At 39.9% G+C, this 20,259-nt stretch overlaps 1 protein-coding gene across 7 annotated transcripts in view; it reads right to left on the minus strand.

The window, feature by feature from the left end:
* OTUD7A (OTU deubiquitinase 7A) overlaps positions 1-20,259 on the minus strand; it is a 108,098-nt gene that overhangs the window by 37,709 nt on the left and 50,130 nt on the right. For 5 of the 7 annotated variants that reach the window (XM_063169245.1, XM_063169249.1, XM_063169244.1 and 2 more), the window contains exons 5-7: positions 14,744-14,876; positions 8,552-8,646; positions 7,240-7,394 (exon numbers count right to left, since the gene is read on the minus strand). In XM_063169245.1, coding sequence (XP_063025315.1) covers positions 7,240-7,394; positions 8,552-8,577 — 181 coding nt within the window. In that variant the 5' untranslated portion in view covers positions 8,578-8,646; positions 14,744-14,876. Of the gene's footprint in view, positions 1-7,239; positions 7,395-8,489; positions 8,647-14,743; positions 14,877-20,259 lie in introns of all 7 variants that reach the window. The other 2 variants (XM_063169250.1, XM_063169248.1) reach the window with 2 other exon arrangements.

Raw genomic sequence — 20,259 nt, forward strand, 5'->3', positions numbered from 1 at the left:
CAAATCTAATAAAAAATATGATGTAATTTGTACCACAGGAATAGACTGCAGAAACAAGAGGCAAGCTGGGAACCAATCAAGAAAATTATTAAATTCAGAAATGTCCAGAGCAGATGATCTGAACAAGGATTTCTACCAGTGTGACAAGTAGGTGAGAAAGTTTCAGCTGCAAAGTACTGAGGAAATTAGTGGGGCTTGTGTTGTGGAGCCTATCTTTCCTCCTTTAAACATTGCATACTAAAAGCTTTTGAATTTCTAAAACTGTATCTTATTACATCACAAACCAAGTTTTGAGAGACAAAAACTGCCTGAGTTATGCTAGGTTGGAAATGACAGAAATAAATTCATATAATATGGCAAACAAACACATCCTCCCTCCCAAAGCCTACAGGGCAGGTCCCTCCTTCCAGTCTTGCTCCTTGTCCAACAAGTGGCATTGGCCCCCTGGTTTGGGGCAGACTGTACAGAGTCCCTTTGGCCCACAGAGAGGGGAAAGAGACAGTCTTCTCCTAAGTTTGTTTGTGTGTGTCTCCCATGCTCTTCTCTGACATCTTCCAGACCCTGCTCCTCACACAACCCCCCCTGCTCTGTCACATCTCTCATTTTCTTTGCCATCTCCTGCACAGGCACCCAAGAGAAAGGGCCAGTCTTTCCTACCCCCACAGAGGTTATGCCTGAAAGACAAGTAACAGGCAATTAATTTATTTTTCATAATTTCATCAATTAACTTAAGTCAAGTAAAAGCTTTTGTTGCAATTTGACAGACAAAACCAACGCAAGTCTATTTTTTAGATTGTCTGCAATTTTTGTTTCACTGTTACTTATCCGATGCATGCTGTTCACTGACTCCTTCTTTGTTTATATGACATATTATTGTATTTTAAAAGGCATTTCAGAGGCATAACAACATTATTTCAGTGCACACAATTACATCAGATAAGCCACTAGCAGCTCTGGATCAGTAACAATTTGATTGCTCCAAACCAGCTCCAACACAGTAGGTTTGCAGGAAAGGCTTCCAGTTTCAAACGGCCAGAGAACATCAGTCAGCAAAAAAGCTGGAGGAGCACAAAGTTGGTTGGAAAACACAGGTAGTGAAATCATTATCAGGGTGCTGGAAACAAATCAACTCACTGACTGAATAGAAAGAACACACTTACTGAGCAATTGCTTCCTGAACAGCTATATGTGCTATGTGAGTCAGCAGGTGTGCAATTTAACAACACTCAGTCTCTGCTTTGAAACAAAGTCCTTCTTGTTTGGAGGAAAAACAACAAAACACAACACACACACACACACACACAAAAAAAAAAAAAAAAAAAAAAAAAAAAGCAAACAAAACCAAAACAAACAAAAAAGTGCTGCTGAGTAGGGAATAGAAGATACACTGTGGCTGAAGGCTGGTACTGATGCTAGTGTCAGAGATAGCAGACACCTACATAAAAGGGAAATTCAAGAATAAACACAGCTACACTGTGAAGTTTCTGCCCTAAATAATGGTTCCTTGAATAACAACAGGAGGTATTATAAGCCTGAAGAAAAAACAAAGATTTAGATAAAACAATATATGGTCTAAGTAGCCACTTCCCCTCAAACTAGATTAGCAGGGGGTTAATAAACAAGGTACTAAAGCACAGCACAACTAGGATTCACCTTAGAAGCATTGATAAAAACACAGACTCCAAGAATGGTCTAGGTTGGAAGGGACCCCAAACATCATTCCATTCTAGGCCCCTGCCATGGGCAGGGACACCTTCCACTGTCCCAGGGTGCTCCAAGCCTTGTCCAACCTTGCCTTGGACACTTCCAGGGATTTGGTCAGCCACAGCTTATCTGAACAACCTGTAACCTCACCACCCTCACAGGGAAGAGTTTCTTCCCCATATCTAATTTAACCCTGTCCTCTTTAGTTTGAAGCCATTCCCTTGTGTTGTCACTCAGGCTCCTGTCAAAAGCTCCTCTCCAGCTCTCTTGGAGCCCTTTTAAGTATTGGAAGGTGCTCCAAGGTCTTCCCAGAAACTTCTCATCCCCAACAGCCCAAGGGTGCCACAGCAAAGGTGCTCCAATCCTTTGAGTATCTTCATGGCCTCCTCTGGACATGTCCTGAGAGGTCCATTGGGGGAGCACAGCTGGATGCAGCACTCCAGGTGGGGTGTCACAAGGGCATTCTCCAGGGCTGTAACCCCAGAGCAACATGGTATTATTTAGTCTTTTGGGTTTTTTGCTTTGTACTGTTTTGGCTAAAACATTATAGCTTAGTGGGGTTATAATACTTAATAAATCTGTTGTCTTTCACTTCTTAAATCAGGTATATTGAAAACCAAGAGGATTTTATCATTAATTAGTAGGAAAAGCAAACATGCAACTATTAAATAGTTCCCTCCACCCTCTAAGCTTTCAAAAATCCACCTACTCCAATATGTTAAAAGACTATTTGAAAGATCACCGAAATTCTTGATTTAATGATAAATAAAATACTGGAAAGATGCAATTTGAGATGTGGAACTAGGAAAGATCTGAATAGTGGGAACCACAAAGAAAGGCAACTTGCAGCAACATGTACAGACAGGACTTCAGCAGAGGAAATGTTCAAAGGGACGTGAAACACTGCCTGGAGTGAAACAGGACCAATACAGGGACACAGCCACTATGGGACAGCATCAACTGAGAGGGCAACAAATTAACTTTCAGTTAGAGAAGAATCATCTGAGGAAGGCACTGAGCATCAAGTAAGTATAAGATGCACTCTAAGTGCAACTTGAAGGCAACACAGAAACACCCCAGGCTAACGCAAAGAAGTCTGTTCTTACAAACCAACTGTTAACAAAGCAATCCTCAAGTTCCATTTAAATGCAGGCACTGCTTCCTGTTTGGCATGAAGTAGATTAACAAATATTTAGAGGCAAAAGGTAAGAAGAACTTCAGATCAGCTCTTTTTCCTTCTGAAAAACTAATACACAAAATTAGGATAAAATTAGACCATATGCTTTAAAACAAGATTTTATTTTGGTCCATGTTCTCAAAGGACAATAATACAGCAAGGCCATTTTGTTAACACATGCCTCATTTTCTGCTAGAATGCAAAGTCAGTCCAAACTGAACAGGCAGCTGGAAATGACAGTTTTGCTCCCTGTTTAATGAGACATTGGTAGCAGCTCAGCTTCCCCTTTCCATTGCCAAGCCTTCCACAAGAGAACTAAAAAAGGAATCATCTGAGGGAGAGGAGAATATTTTTGGGGAGTTAGTTTTGTACACTCAGTCACATGACAGCACTGTAAATGTCTCTCTCTCTATAAATTACATGCTTTTCTTTGAATTCTGCTTGTATACATTGTTCTTTGAGGAGATGTCTCTGTACTGCAACTCTGTCTTATTCCATGGGGTCAGTCACCTTTGCTGCTCACACTTCATGACTGGAAAGCCAATGTCCCAGTTCCTGAGTTCATGTTCAGCTATATATCCCTCAATTAAGTGTTGTTTGAAGCTGGAAATAGCAGTTGTTTTTATATAATGATGAAATGCCACATCATTTATATAAATAAATGAAACCATTTATACAAGTCAAAGGGCAAGTCTTCAGTTAAATACATTATTTCACAAATCCTCCAGTCCCTGATGATTGCCCTACACTGTTGGCATTTTAAAGTATTACATCTTATGCCTTCTGCCTCTGTTCCAGGGGACACTGCCTGCACACCTACTGCTCCCTGAAAACTGAGCTGCTTTCTCCTGATTTATCAGTGATCTCTGAGTTCATCCACACCGACAGCCCTGCCACTGTGAGCCACACACAGTACAACTTGTTTTAAAGATTAAACTATTTTCTTTAATGGTTTTCTTTCTGTCTTAGGCCACATTTTAAGTAGATTATACATAAAGACACCAGCATTACTGTTACTCTATGTATGAGAGAATTGAGGTGCCAGCCCAGACTATCCAGGAGGGAAAGGGATGTGCCCTCCTTATTCCTGAACCTTCTTTATTCCTTATTACTGGGGAAGCTGGAGCTCACACAGCTGAAGAGAAATCAATTCCCCACCATGCAGAGTTCTCAGTTTATGCTTAAGAACATTCCCAAAGCTGAGTGAGCCAAAGGAGCTTTCCCAGTGACTAGAAGGTGCCTTGCACACACAGAGGTGACATCTGGGGAGTCCTGCAGCTGATTTCCTGTTTCCCTGTGACATGAGGCTGATCCACTCCTGAATTCACTCCTGCCCAAAGCAGGGATACACATGGCTGCCAGCACAGGCTTTTTTCAAACTGTTTTGCTGAGATTGTTGTTTCTGTCACTTGGGTCACATTTATTGTCAAATTGCTCTGTCAATATTAATAACTCAGTTGAGGGTTTTTTTAGGCTGTTTTTTAAATAGAAATCAGCAAAGGCTGAGAATGAAAGGCTGAAAAGGCAGACCCAGTGAAGGTTCAAAAGACATAATTTCTACTCTTCATCACCTTACATACACAAGAATGCTTTCAGTTCTTGAGAGCAAGAAAACAAGATAAACAAGATAAAAACCTCTGGAAGTGGCAAACAACATCTCAGAGACAGGAAATGAAACATGAAAGACTCAGTAAGTTATCATCCAAAAATGAAAACAAAGCTAGAAAATAACATTTCTAAGTAACAAATGGCTTAGAGCATGTGTGTATAATCCAGTAATACAGAATTGGTACAGCTAATGATACGTAATTGAAATTTAGGAATATTAATTTATAATTAATCTGAAATAGCTGTAAGCAGCTTAATAAATATGGAAATCCAATATTAGACTTTTATACCAGATACTAGCCATGAAAATGTTATATAACTATTATTTTTTTAAATCTCTTTGCCTCTTCATTTCAAAAGCAGAATGGACACTTTCCGAAAGATTCATGTCAAGCACAACCAGCAGAATGTTTTCTGAGATAAAGGGACAAGCAGCTGCACTCAGTATAAAGCCCCACAGAAGAAAACTGCAGGGATTTTACTAGCAGGATAGGCAAAGTATAGAAAAATCAAGTGAGCCAACATTTAGGACAGCTTCTGTCAATGTAGAAAATCTATTTGCAATGTATAGATTTTCTAGCTATTTGCACAACAGTCAGTATGTGTTGCTGCTGGGATGAACGACACATACTGTGCACAATTGTGCTGGGGATGTAGCAGGACATAACCAAAGCAAAACAATTAATATGTTAAAATGATTGGATAAGGAAGCAGAAATTGGTGTCCTTGATTATCTACAGTATAGTGAAATTGAAGAAATTTCCCCAGCGATGAGCAAAAGAAACAGCATTGGCTCTGAAAAGGAGGTGTTACTCCATAGGAGCACACTATGAAAATTCAGTCTGAATAAGTCATAAAGAGCAAAGGGCCATGGGGTCATACTGGATCTGACCAAAACTTGCAATTTCATGGAAATGAGGCTCTACACAAGCCTTTTTTTGCTCCAAGTTCACTGTGACCATAATTTTTAGGGCTATCAACAACCAAACCTTGAAAATTTTGGGAACTATTTGTGCACACCTGTTTTTGAAGTTTGATGATATGGACATCATCATTCCAAGGACAGGTACAAGGCATTGGCATCACAGGGGGCGGGCTGCTCTTCTGAATATTGTTTATATTATTGTTAAGAAGCTACTCCATGGGTTTCAATGCTGTCAGGGCAGCAGTCCCTGTTATGCTTTTTTCAAACAAATGAGAAACCACTCCATCAATTACTGCCTCCCAGCACAAGATATGACCAGTGTTAGAAGCTGTTACACCAAATGTAGCTGCAGCCACAAGTGCTGAAATGGTTGGCTGAGCACATGTTGTTCAGAACTAGCAACAATCCCTTTTACTTTGAGAAATTCCTGTGTAGGAGGAAATTACTTGGGGCAGATGCATATGTCAGAATAATTAGATTGTTTATGACTTATTTCTTTGTTAGTATGCTCGATGTGGATCTATTAATCTACAGAAATGAGAAGTACAACACAGAGAAACTCTATTCGATATTTATTTGAAAGCATTGCTCTTTATAGAAAGGAAAAAAAGTAAGTAACTCTTCTGAAAGACCTCTGATATGTAGGAACCCTTTGAAATTTTGGCAATGCTCTATCAGCACAATATCTGACAATCTGTCCTGATATAGCTGAGAAAAAACTTCTCATGTTCTTTTTCTAAAAGACCATCAGACTAAGACTCTAGGCAAGAATGACAGGTTGATCAAATCAGTCAGACAAAACAGAGGGCTCTTAAATATAGCAAGCCTATGCTAATATTCCTTGCTAGGCATTCCAAGGTCTTATTTCATGTACCAGATGACTTGGGAAATGCTGCAGAATCGTGTGCATCTCTGTGTCAATAATCTATCATGTCTTATTACTAAAAAGCCCAGAGTAAAGGAAGAACTTACCACAAAATGAAAAACTTTCAGCATAAAGTGAAGGAGCTCTTGCAAAAAGGAGATACATAAAACAAGGTATACTTTCACATCTGCTGTAGCTGTTCAGTTACTTTGATTTAACACAATTTCTTAGAGCACATTAAAATAAAAAAATAAAGTAAACCCCAAATCTCTCAGGGACAAGTTCAGTATGGAAGTTTTAAGCCCACAGAACCACCTTGCAATTTGCAGATATCATCTACTCCTTTCCAACTTTCCCATCTTCACAATTATTATTAGCCCAACAAGAGAAGAAATGAACAAACCAACTATTATGAAATGCTCTCAAATATCAATGATGTCTTTACACTTTTAAGCCTATAAACCTAAAACAACTAAAACAAGATTAATAAATAGACAGTTATTTTTCTGATACAGCTTCTTAGTTGTTTTTCAACCTATCCACTTGGTTCCCATGCTGTAAAGTTCAGGTATGCATATTAACCACTGGGACCCAAAAATACCTCTGTACAGTAAATCCATTTCAGACTAAATACAGTGACCGGAGAAACTTTTACAACTACTTTCAGGCAGCTGAATATGAAAATTCAGCTAAAGTCTCCTCCCTTCTCTCACTGGCACATAAACATATAGGTCTTGACTCTTAGTAACTTAAAACACAGCAATCTAATACTAAGAAGTTTTTAAGAATTTTGTTAAAACACCTGCCTTAGTATAATCTATGGTCAGCTTATTACAAGAGCTGTCATGGTAAAACTACCAAGAAATATATTTTTCCTTGGACCAGAGCTCTCTTGTTATGACTGGTTCTTGGTTTAAGCAAGCAGTGAGCACAGGAAATGGTTGGGTCCAAAAAGTTTACCTTCTAGTAAGTCTCTGGCCAGACCTGGTTCTGCCCCTGTGGACCGAACAAAGTCTGACAGGACTGCATCCATATCAAGAGTCATGTGATCATTCAGAGGTGCTGCCAGACATGCAGCAGTAGTTGGACTCACTGGCTGGCTAAAAGGTCTCCATCTGCCAAGGAGAAAAAGAAACAGGGTTTAGAATATACAGCTAGGTGACATAAACCACATTTTTCCTCTATTCCCTATACAAGACTATTAAAAAAGCTTGCAGCATATTAAAATATACAGCATTTGTCATCCATCTCTGCCTTAGCTTGGAGCTGCTGGTCACTCACACTGGAAGGTTTTCTCTATCCTAATATTTCATATTTTTATTGATTTTTCTTATGTGCAACTCGTAAATAGCTTTGCAACTTGACTCCAATTCAGCTAAACATAAGATTGGTTTATTAAAAGCAAAATCACCAGGTCATTGTCGCTGCTCATAAACTGAGGTTTAGCAAGGATTTAAATGTCTAGAGCTCTTCTGCCTAACTAATACTAACACACACACAGCAGGGATTAGGATTTGTTCCTTTATTTGCCTTGCAAATACAGCTTCTGTAATTTATAGATTCTCTGCTGTGCTGAGTCTGGCTAGAATGGAGTTAATTTTCTTCTTTCATTTTCTAGAACTGTGGCTAAACCAATGTTCATAGTAGCTAATAATACAGTAATTTATAAGGTTTCTTTGTTTTATTTCCTTTTATTGGTGACCATGGCTGTAGCTGCTGAACAATTTTTATGATGTTTATGAGCAGTCTGTGGGGGACAATCTTACCAGGGTGCTCTCCTGGTGGCACAATCACCCAGGGAGCTGTTAGGAAGCAGATCATATTTTGCCCCAAGTGAAATGTGACAATGTCTCACATGGGAATTCTTCCTGCCAAATCCATAGGCAACAAAAAAATATGCCTGCTCTACTGCATTTTGCATCTTCTTTTCATTTCTGAAAACAGAAACTTTTCCTCCTAGGCAATGCTCTTAACAAACATAAAATAGAAATTAAAGCAGTCACCACAAGAGGAGTTCATGCTAGGCAAGCTATTAAAACAGCTGGAATTTAAAACACAGTCATCCTAAGCATATTTCCATACTTCAACCCTGCCTGCCTGCTGCTGAAACAGTGCAAAGCAAAGAAAACAGGAGGAAATTAAACAATACCCAAGGTAAGGAAAAGCATATGTTTTACTTTCATGCTTGTTATTCACTGGCCAAAGTTTACCTCTGAGCATGAATTGGATTTTTCCCATTGATTCCTCCTCACAGCCTCAGTTGCAACTTTACCTCGTGCCAAGGGTAAGGTCTGGCATGGAGATTTTCTATTGGCAGCAGATGATGTTGGTTGGCTCTTGCTTGCACCACAGCTACAGGGAAATAAACTGTGAAGGAAATTGGAATCCAATTAATTTCACTGTCCCCCACACGAAACAGTCCTTTCCTACTTCATGTGTTAGACTGGTTAGACTACCTGGTTAGACTTAGCCTGAAAAATGGAATGCCTTTGCTCTCTCAGACATTGCCTTTTTCTGCAAATACATTTCCCTGCTACAATGCAAACACCATTTACCTTCTGTCTCAGAAGGGTGGGGTCCTTCTCAGCCTCATCAATGGCACTAAACCCAATTTAGTCCAAGAAACTAAAAGTTTGTGGGATATAAAGTCACAGAATCATCACAGAATTATAGAATTGTTACAGTTGGAAGATACATTTAAGATAACGGAATCAATGAGGCTTGAAAAGACTTCTGAGATGATCAAATCCAACCCATGACCTGACACCACTTTATCAACTAGACCATGGCAATAAGCACCATGTCCAGTCTTTCCTTAAACATCTCCAGGAACTGTGACTCCACCACCTCCCTGAGCAGCCCATTCCAATTTTCATCAAGAAATTCCTCCTGATGTCCAACCAGAACCCCCCCTGGAGCACCTTAAAGCCATGTGCTCTTATCCTGTCACCGTTGCCTGGGAAAAGAGAGTAACACCTGTCTTTCCACAGCCTTCTTTAAGGCTAGAGCAATCAGGTGCTCCTCAGCCCCTTTTGCTTCAGGCTAAACAACTCGAGCTCCCTCACAGCTCCTCACCAGACCTGTGCTGCTGGATACCAATTCCATGTTTTCCAGGACAAAGGTAGATTACACTGCTGCTAATTCTACCCCCTTCACACTCTTTAGGCCTCTACACTGTTCCACCGCATGTTTCACATCTTTTATACAATTTATACAAGTCTATCATTATGTTTGGGCCACATGAGGATAGCAGGGGAGGTGATCTTTTCCCCTCTATTCAGTCCTGGCGAGACTTATCTGGAGTATTATGTCCATTTCTGGATCTGAAACAAACATGGACATGTTGGAGTGAGTTCAGTGAAGACCACAAACTGCAGTGGATCACCCCTGTACAAGGAAAACATTTCTAAAGGGTAATCCTAATGAAAGTATAGTAACAGAAGGAAAGCTGGCAATATTGAGGAGACTAGTTAAAAAGGAATGCAGATATTTTGGAAAGAGAACTACCCTAATGGATTATGGCCAAATTTGACATCTAAGCTCTGTCTCAACTGAATCTGTTCCAATGCAAATGCAGGACAAAACTGCTACATTTATTTTTAACAAACACTCATACGTAGACGCACTGTACTCAACAGCACTAATCTGTACAAAAAGATTACCAGAAACTGAACACAACTAATTTCTTTAGTGACTACAAGAAAGATTGAAATTAATCTTAGCCAGCAGGATGGAAACATATGGATCAAACTAAAGGAACCTGCCAGAGATGATACAAAGCATTGGTGCATTTCAGACCACCACCAGAAGTGACTCAGTAGTATAATGAGTGTTAATTTAAATGCACCAGCTGGGCCCTCAAGTACAGTCACTGTGTGGGGGCTGGAGTGCTCATAAGTTTGGGGAGCTGAAGTTATATCAGCTTGGAGAAGCCAATTCATGAGTTGTCTCAGAATCAGCATTACTTCAGTATTTTAAACAGTAAAATAGACATCCTTCTCAGAGCAAAGAATAACACCAATCTCTGCATTTATGATGTCAGCATCACCTCAAAATTACCACATAGAATCTACACTCCAGAAGCAGCAGAATTAGCAGGATCCTCTCTGCATGCATTTAAACTAACGCTGGTTTCTTCCCTATGGAAGTTTGCTCAGCCCTCTAGAATTTAGATTTAAAAAAAACAAACAAAACAACAAGAAAAAACCCAACAGAAAAAGTCTTAAAATATTATCTTTGCCAGTAAACTACTATCAGCTGTGAAAACCCACTGAGATGGAAGTGTAATAAGTAAGCAAAAAAGAAAATAAATGATAAATTCCAGAGGAGGCAGTGACTCAGAAGGCAGGTGGCTCATTTCTCCCCAGATGGGTTTGGTCTCTCCTCACCTAAGGAACCATCAGAACCACCTTTGCTCTCAATGGCTTGTCAGAGCATTAACACAACTTACACTTCAAATACACACACGGAGCAGATCTTCCACAATCATTCAACTCACACCCCTCCTGTGGGTAACACTACAGACACACACACAGACACCTGCAGTTTTCATTCCTAATGTGCCACACACGATACACAAATGTCAATTGGAACTGAATGGATATTGACACATCTTGGCCATCAAAACACAGGAAGACCTTGGTTTTCACTCACTTTCTGGCCAAACTTTTTCCCTAAAACATTTCTAAACAGCACAAATACAAGAGGCAGTGAAATCAGATAATTTGTTTTATATTATAAGAAAAATAATTTTAAAAGTATTTAAAGAGGAGACTGATTAATTTGAAATGTTGAGATGAGCTAATAGGACTTGAAATCAATTTAGTACAATCTCAGTTATATTTGATCTTTTCTTCTCCTTGGAGTACCTCTCTCTCAAAGCTGAGCCATACTTGGAGGTGAACAGTCTTCACCTGAACCTAAATTTAACTTCTTCAAAAGCAAACAGCTTCACCCAGTTAAATGATATGAAGGGTTTTTTTCTCTAAAGAAGCTTAAAGAGATGCACAGGGCTAAATAATGAAGCAAAAGCAATCATGTTAAAACAAATCCCATCCCATGCATCCAGAACAGACATAGCTAACAAAACCTAAGTGAGGAAACAGAGAAAGAGAAAACAGCACCCACTGGACAAAGCCTCAGGAAGACAGAATGACTAAGCTGCAACTAAGATCCTTCACTTTCCTAATTTTCAAGGAAAGGATGAAATAAGCACTATCAGTAAGAGGCACAGTCTTGGTGCTCTGGGAAACCAATGGAGAGAGACACCCAGCACTTGCATTAAACCAGCTCCCCCAGGCTCTTTTTATGTCCCTGCAGTGTGACAGAGCTCAGGGCCTGCTGAACATCCCCGCTGGCTCTCAGCAGCTCCAGCAATGCACAAAGGTGCAGCCAACTCCCAGGTGCAATGTTCCTGCTGCCTGATTGCCTGGGAAGGCAGAAAGATCCTCTTTGTGCACAGTTTGAGGTTCTGAAAGTAATTCTTTCTGAAAGGCCACAATTGATAGGAAATGCCATAATTCTACAATCTTAACAGGATTATGGAATTAAACCACCCTTTATTAGGTCAAACTATTAAGCAGAAATCTATAACTAAACAATCAAATTCAGTGGAGAAGATTTGTTTAGGAGAACAGCAGCTTTAAGGGAAGTGGTAGTTAATGCAGGCTACATAAGAAAGTGGAGATGGTATTTTTTCTGCTAACTGGATTAAAAGGCATTAGTTGAAGAAGCCAAATCGATGGTAATTACCCAAAGAAAAGGTTACTGTGAACTAGACCTGATGGCAAAGTGGGGCATTTATGTGTTAAAATGTGGACTCTCAAAACACAGTAAAATTACAAGACAGCATTTGGTGAGGGATATGTACCTTCTCAAGTCTAAAATATCAGTTTGGAACAAAAGGAGACCAACAAAAAAGACAAAAAGTAAAAGCTCAAATCAGACATCATTACTAAGGTTTTATCTACACAATGGAACTCAGGAAAATTAACCCAATTAATTTAATTGGATTTGTCTATATCCATTCCTTTGCAAACACCTTCATTTGTGAATAAAATGCTGGCCTTAATTTGGTTTGGCTCATCTTGCCTTCGAAGTGAGTTAAACTGAATTCACTGGAGACCATTTTAATTATGAATGGATAGTGCGCACAGGGACTTGCTTCCACTTAAGCTGCCCTCTTTAAATTCCTGCATTTAGTTGATTTGCATCAATTTTCCCTGGTATCTTGTGTAGACAAGTCCTGAACATTAGACACAGAGGTGGAAAAAACAGAGAAAGAAAGAAGCTTTGCTGAAGAATCCTCAGCTCTGTGGGATCTATCAAAGAACAGCTGTCCGAGAGAACTGGTCAAGTACATCAAGTCTAGTTCTAGGATAAATACCATCAAGGTTCAGGGACCAACTAGGAACTATTTTAAAAATCCAGGTACATTGCAATTTTCAGAAATGCTACTTAAAGTGTCTACTATTTGCTTACATATTTGAATTATTTCAAGATAGAGCTATAATGAAGGACACAACTAAAGTATCTTTAGATGTGGTTTTTACAACTGTATTTTCATGGACCTTCAGAGGTTTTCATAACACCATTTTTCTTACTTAAGAGTGATTACATTCTCAGAAGGAAAAAATGTCACAGATAAACAAGAAGTCCATAGAAACGGGAGTCCTGAACTGGAATAAACCAAGCAAGAGAAAGTCTTTTCAGGTAAGCATCTCCTACACCCCCACTTCAGTATTTTTTCAGGACAAAACACCACCATTGCTATAGTATTTTTTTTTCCAAACAAGAAAACATGATATAGATAACAAGATATGAATGAATGTAAGTCAATTACTATGTTGTTCTTATTTTATTCACAAAGGCCCTCATAGTGTGGTAATTGTATTCTAACAGAAAGCAGCTGTGCAAAGGATAAATATAATGCCACTGATAAAGCCGGAATTTCTCTGAAACAAATACCTTGATTTTAAAACCAATTCAAGTATTAATTATTCTTTCATCTATGAGAGTGATAAAGAAGTAGGCAGTATTATACTGCACTGGAAAAATGACAATTAGGCTTTCAGATTATAATCTGAGGCCTCTTATTAAACACAGTTTCATTAAGTAACATACATCTCCTTTAGCAGAATATATCTCCAAAGAAGCAACATGAACAAACGAGATTGCTGCCTCATTTGGAATTTTTTCCTTTTTTTTTCCCATCATTTTCCTTGTTTATGAATTGGTCCTGTCCTGATACAGCAAGAAGATCTTCTACCTAAATACTGAATATTTTTCTTCAAATGCCATCCTTTTTTTAACACAGAAGCTATGCTGGCCAAAACTCTAATCTGAACACAGGCTTCTCTCTCAAAACATCTATCACGTACTCTGCCTGCATAAAATTAACTTTGGTGCATGAAAAGCAAGCATTCTGAGCAGCCATTTTTGGATATCTATAACGTGGAGTTCCATTACTTTTTTCCAAGCTGGCCTTGCATGAGGAGTGACCCACTCGGGCCTGAGGGCACCGCGACCAGCCTTCAGCTCCACAGCCACCACCACCAGCTGAACCCCTCGCAGTTCAGCTTTTTGAGCTCTTTACCCCCCCGTTTTTCCACTGCGACGTCTGAAATCAATCGTCATAGCAACAGGAGGCTGAGCCTTCATTTGCACGGCAGATCAGCGTCCCGATCAGCCGCTGCCACCGGGGCCTGACCCCGCTGCGCGGAGCCCGCTCCTGAGGGGACAGCCGGGTCACACCGGAGCGGCGGGCTCGGCCTAAGCCCTGCCCTGAGGGGACAGCCGGGTCACACCGGAGCCGCGGGCTCGGCCCAAGCCCTGCCCTGAGGGGACAGCCGGGTCACACCGGAGCGGCGGGCTCGGCCTAAGCCCTGCCCTGAGGGGACAGCCGGGTCACACCGGAGCCGCGGGCTCGGCCCAAGCCCTGCCCTGAGGGGACAGCCGGGTCACACGGGAGCCGCGGGCTCGGCCTAAGCCCTGCCCTGAGGGGACAGCCGGGTCACACCGGAGCCGCGGGCTCGGCCCAAGCCCTGCCCTGAGGGGACAGCCGGGTCACACCGGAGCGGCGGGCTCGGCCTAAGCCCTGCCCTGAGGGGACAGCCGGGTCACACCGGAGCCGCGGGCTCGGCCCAAGCCCTGCCCTGAGGGGACAGCCGGGTCACACCGGAGCCGCGGGCTCGGCCCAAGCCCTGCCCTGAGGGGACAGCCGGGTCACACCGGAGCCGCGGGCTCGGCCCAAGCCCTGCCCTGAGGGGACAGCCGGGTCACACCGGAGCCGCGGGCTCAGCCCAAGCCCTGCCGGCGCTCCCTCTCTGCTCTGGTGCCGCTCAAGAACCACGAGCGGCTGCAGCAAAGCTGCCCTGCCCAAATTAGCGCTCCTGGGTCCCGAGCTGTAAATAGACACACACAGCTGATTAAAGCTACCATTAAGCAAGCGGTTAATTTGACTTACAATGGACTTTAAATAAGATTTCCTTGAGGCAGGTGTTGGATGGGTGTTATGCTGCTGGGTTTTGGTGAGGAAAAGAATCCATTTTTGCCACAGTAAAAGGTATGAATAAGCAAAATTTTGTCCCCTGAGAAATCTGGAAGAAAAAAGAACAGTAGTATATTAATCATTACACTTCTGCTATTTGAATAATAATAACTGCCAAAATAGTCTTTACCTTTGACCTTAGAAGCCTAATGGATATTTCTCTTAATACAGATAAATTACCACATACAGTAATTTGCATTAAGAATGCAAAATTCTTGGGCACAACCCAGACAATTAATAAAAAAAGAATTATGAATGTACAAAAATACCCTTACGGCTCTCCTACATGAAAATGGCAACTTGCACTTGGAATTTCTTTTAAGACTTCTTTGTCCTAAGACTCATCAAATACAGCTTTGAAAGTTTTCTTCTCTTAAGCTTCCAAAATCTGAAGCAATGAACTAATGAAGAGATATCCAGAAGACTCAAGCAGGATAGCCACTCTTTTTGATGAAAATATAGAGACAAGCACATGAAGAAAGAAGGAATACCATTTCATAGGGTCTATTTATTTTTAAAAGATACAGCAGTTCCCTTTCCATATAATCTACTCCCATCTCCCAAGAATAAATCCTTTGGCTTGCAAATGAAGAATCCAATTACTATAAGCTTCACCTTATTATTCTAAAAGGCATTTATAATCAGTTTTATTGTTTCTGGTTTTTTAATCCATTCACAAAACTCATAGAGTTGTAACTGGGCTCAACCCCACTAAAATCAGGATTTAACAGCCCAAATCTTTTTATGATGGAAAACATTCCTTCTGATAATGCTTTTAAAACAGGCAAAACTATAACTAGGTCCACAATGTTAGGAGTTTTGAGTTTTTGAGAAAACAGAACATAACATTATTTCTTGCTATTTCCTAAAATATATACACAAGTAACCAGATCTCAGTAGGTAACAGTTCCTATGCAAAAACTCCCAAATGTCTGTGTGACAGCTCAGCCATAACATGAGTTAAGTACCTCAATTAGCAAGTATTAACTTACCCAGCTCTTAACTCAGGTGCATGTGAACTAACATACAGGAGTTAATAAGAGTCCTAACTTTTTTTTTTCCTTCACTATGGCATATTTTCTTGCAAGAACCATAAATATGACCGAAGTATTATCTTCAATTCTTTTTTGGAAATCACTTATGGATGCAGCACACCATAGATACCCTCACACTGAAGCACATTATTTCAAAGTTTGTAACATCATAAAAAGCTTAATTCCATACATTGCAAAGGAAATGCAGTCAAACCACATTCGCCTGTGACCCACTCTTTATCACCCTCAGGGAACTTAAAAATAACTGTAAAACCCTCAACTTATAGAAGCAACTTTAAATAACTCTTAACACTTTCAAGGGTACTTGGACTGCAGGGGATAGAAATAATCATCAAGTGTGAATATGCTTCCACATTTCCAGCTATACAATATTCACAAACTGAAATATCCACACTAAGAAACTCCCCTTAGCTTCAGGAAATAGTAACTAAAAACTCTGATATCCAGCCCTCAAAACTGAATGATGATGCTTCTGCTAAGGGGTTTATAATTTTTATCATTATGGAAATAAACAAGCAAAGACAATTCCTTTTTTTCAACACATATTAACAAACAATGATCAAAACATTTTTATAGCTTTGTTCAAAACTTCTGCTGCACAGGGTAATAAACACTTTCCAGCGCTCAGATTACTTCCGTTCAAAGAGGACTCAACTTATGTGCTTGCAGTAATTTATTTTTTTTATTATATCACAATTTATCATTTAAAATAAAATAAAAATTATTTCATTTAGCTTGCAGTTGTAAGTTATCTAAAATATTACCCTGGATACTGTAATGATCAGGACACAAGGGCATAGCATACATACTCAAAACCCTTTTCAGCCTTTTTCATACGTGCATTGGAGCTTCAGCAGTTTAAGATGAACCCTAAGTACTGCTTACTCTGCTGTATTCCCCTGTAGAGTGGGCCAAGAAACCAAAGAATTCTCCCTCTATGACCCCAACTTGGTCTGCGACAAACTACATGTAGATATAAAAGCTCGGAATAAAATTATCATGAGATATGAAAAGGTTCAGGATGGAATTTCAATTGCAATTCTTTCATCATTCTGAGCACAGATTTTGAATTTATCTTTTTACCTTTGCATGGTCCCTGCAACAGCTTCTGTGTGAAGTTAGCACAGAAAATGAAACGCAGACTGAAGATGCTACATATGTATTGCGAACCAAGCAACTCCATCTCCAACAGGTGTTTTGAAGGTAAGAGTCTGAGACAGAGTCAACTGAGGCCAGAGATCAGAGATGTTCTCTGTTAAGAATGAATACCCACATTAAATCTCATTTTCTCCCTTTTTATCTGACATTTCAAAGCAGTCACTAACAAAGAGCTGAAGAAGCTTCCTCCACCCAGTTTCTAGAAATACCTCAATTCTCTCCCAAGACTCTCATGCACTGCTTGCTCTGAACTCAAAAGGGGTTCCATCTTCCACTTCTGACACAGGATTCAGATACTTCCTACAATTTTCTCAGCAGCTTAGGATCAGCTGCACAGTGCTGAAAATCTCTGCCCATATTCTGTTAAATGTGGATCAGCATCTCCCCAAGCATGAGGCACATCTCAAGTGTGTGCTTGCTTCCATTATTTGTGTTACATACATGAACGCTGAACTAGCTGTAAGTCCAGACATAAATCATCCCCTTCTGTAGCATCAGCTTTGTGCTTTGGTTCTGGCAAGACTTGGCTTCTTCAGTGCAACTTCTCCATTCAGTACAAGGCCTTGCCCACTGCTCATTGGTTCTTTGCAATTATTTAATTTAGCTCAAGCAACACATGAAGGAAATTTATCTCTAATAAGATGGAAGTAATAACATTCAAGAAATAATAACAAGACCACCAAGGGGCTTCCATGATAAAGATGGCCACTATTGGTACTGGTCTTCTTAAGGACAAAGGACAAGTACCAAAGAAATGATAATTCTGTTCTAGTCATGGAACTGTGTCTATCTGTGTCCTGCAGATGTCTGTGTTGAAAACTATGGGGGGGAAGGATACAAAATTTGACACACAGCATCTGTCTACAGCTCAGCTACAGAAGATTCATGACTAGCTAATGTTTCATGTTCTTGCAGATCTGTGAGAGTTGTCATTCCCCAGAGTAAGGGAGCACCTCAACGATCTAACTTTTCAAAGACAAGTTCTTGAACACAGTCTGAAGTGCTGGCACACATTCAGTTTCTTTTTTTTCCTGCACCTTCATCACTTGAAATCTCTTCATAATCACTGCATGAGGAACACTTACTGCTTTATCTATGTCCTAAGTATGTAGAGTCCGTCACAAGTTACTGATGAAGGAAAGGATTCCTCCTCCTGCTAGAAAAGTCTTACTGTGACCAGTGTTCTTGCATGTGAACACATTTCTCCCCTTCCCAGCTTATGCCAGTTTGACTCAGAAAATGTGTGCAGTGGATTGAGCTGACAGGGATATGAAGGCAGAAGCTTAAAGGACATCAAAAGTGTTAGCAAAATGAGCTCTGTATAAATAGTCTTACTGATACAAGTCTCCAAGCATCCCTTATCTTCTTGTACACAGAGATTAGAAAAAAGCTCAAATGCTTAATTGTGTGTCAAGTGCACTGTCAGTGATTAAGGGTTCAGTATAGTCTTTAAAAATGGAGTCTGGAGCACATCCCTGCCTTTATGGAGACAATTCAGCTGCTGTTTTAAACACAAGGCTTGACTGTCTGTTACTCTGCACGTGACATTGTTCCTTACATCAAGGCAAAACACATACTGGTGATTTTTTCACATTCCTCTTAAAAATACTGATCCTCTCAATCGGGAAATCCCACAGCTTCAGTGACAGACTGGTGAGAAAGTTCTCTCTCTTACAGGTTCCCTAAAAAATAGCAGGAGGATTGAACTTCTGAAATTCAGATTATGTGCAAAAATCAAGTCCTTGTAAGTCCTTAGGTGCACATAAGTTAGAAAGAGTAGCAAGCTATGAGCAGGCATTTGTGTTATGTGCTGGAATTCAGCAGAAGCTGGAATATCAGCTCAGTGTGTGCTGAGCTAAATCATCTCCAGCAGGGAAGAACACACACACCATGCAGCAAAACAGAACTAGGGAATTTCACCCCAACCCTGAAACTACCACCCTTGTTTCTGTGAAACAGGATGTTCCTCAGTCACTGCATTCAGTTTAGATAATGAAACTAAGAAGAATAGAAGACTTAATTCCCTTTTACCCTAAAAAAACCCTATCATTTAATATAATCTCCAAGATTCTAAAACAGATAGAGATACAAATGAGGAAATAAAGATATAAGACATAGCATCTAGAATGATTAATTTCACAGCATTTTGAAGATTTAGAATATAAGTAATAGCAACTGAGTGTTTCACTTAGACTACATAAGTAATTGAAAAGTCCTGAAGTAGGAAACTCATTTGGTGAAATGAATGTAAAATGATCTAGTATTAAGAATGGTTGTTCATCAAAAATTAATGCCCTAAACAGTAAAAAAAAAAAAAATCCCTTTCATTTAGTCAAATCAATTTGGTTACACAGACTTAGCTTTCTCCAGCCATAAATAAGCTGTAACTATCTCTACAGTTATGATTTTTCCTGTAATTCAGGCAATATGAACAATAATAATTAAAAGGAAATACTCAGGCTAAACAAGGAGAACTAAAAGCTGATGAAACAAGGGAAGTGTTATAAGGAAACACGCACCAGAATTGTACACACAAAAGAAAGCAACAGCAACTAACAGATATTCCAAGTTTGATGTTAAAATAGCCTAATTTCTGACCAAGTTCAACAGGACGGATATTCAGCATCTCTAAGAAGTAGCCCATTAGTTCTAATTGCCACTGTCATCATCATCTATTATTGCATTCTATGGAAAAGCAGGACATGGAATTAAATAGCACTGTACCAACTAGGAAACTCATAATGCCAGGACAACACATATGGAAAAGGCTATTGATTGCAAAATAGAGCCGGGGTGGGGGAATAAAACCCTTCACTACATTGAATATTGATGTCTACAGGCAACAGCTAAAAAAAACACAAAAAACCAGTGGCTGCATTTTTCAACTTACGTACCAAATACACTTATGAAAAGAATACCTGTAAAACTAAATGAAGAACAATCTCTTCTGAAACAAACAGCTCATCATGAACTCCCAGACAGGAAAAAGAGAGGAAAATACAAAAAACTTGCAGTCTCCTTGAGCCTTAGCTGGCAAACGTGATGACAACCTCACTCTAAGGAATTAGGATATATTTGTAAAGCTTACTGCAAGCTTCAGCATATAAATATCTTTCAATTTAATCTGCTGCAGAGAAAAATATTGATATATTTTTTAAAACATCTGAAATTGGATTCTGAAAGGATTTCAGAAATACCTGTATTTTCCCATGAACTTTG

Source organism: Melospiza melodia, chromosome 15 (genome assembly GCF_035770615.1).
Source record: "Melospiza melodia melodia isolate bMelMel2 chromosome 15, bMelMel2.pri, whole genome shotgun sequence".
Classification (NCBI taxonomy): Eukaryota; Metazoa; Chordata; class Aves; order Passeriformes; family Passerellidae; genus Melospiza; species Melospiza melodia.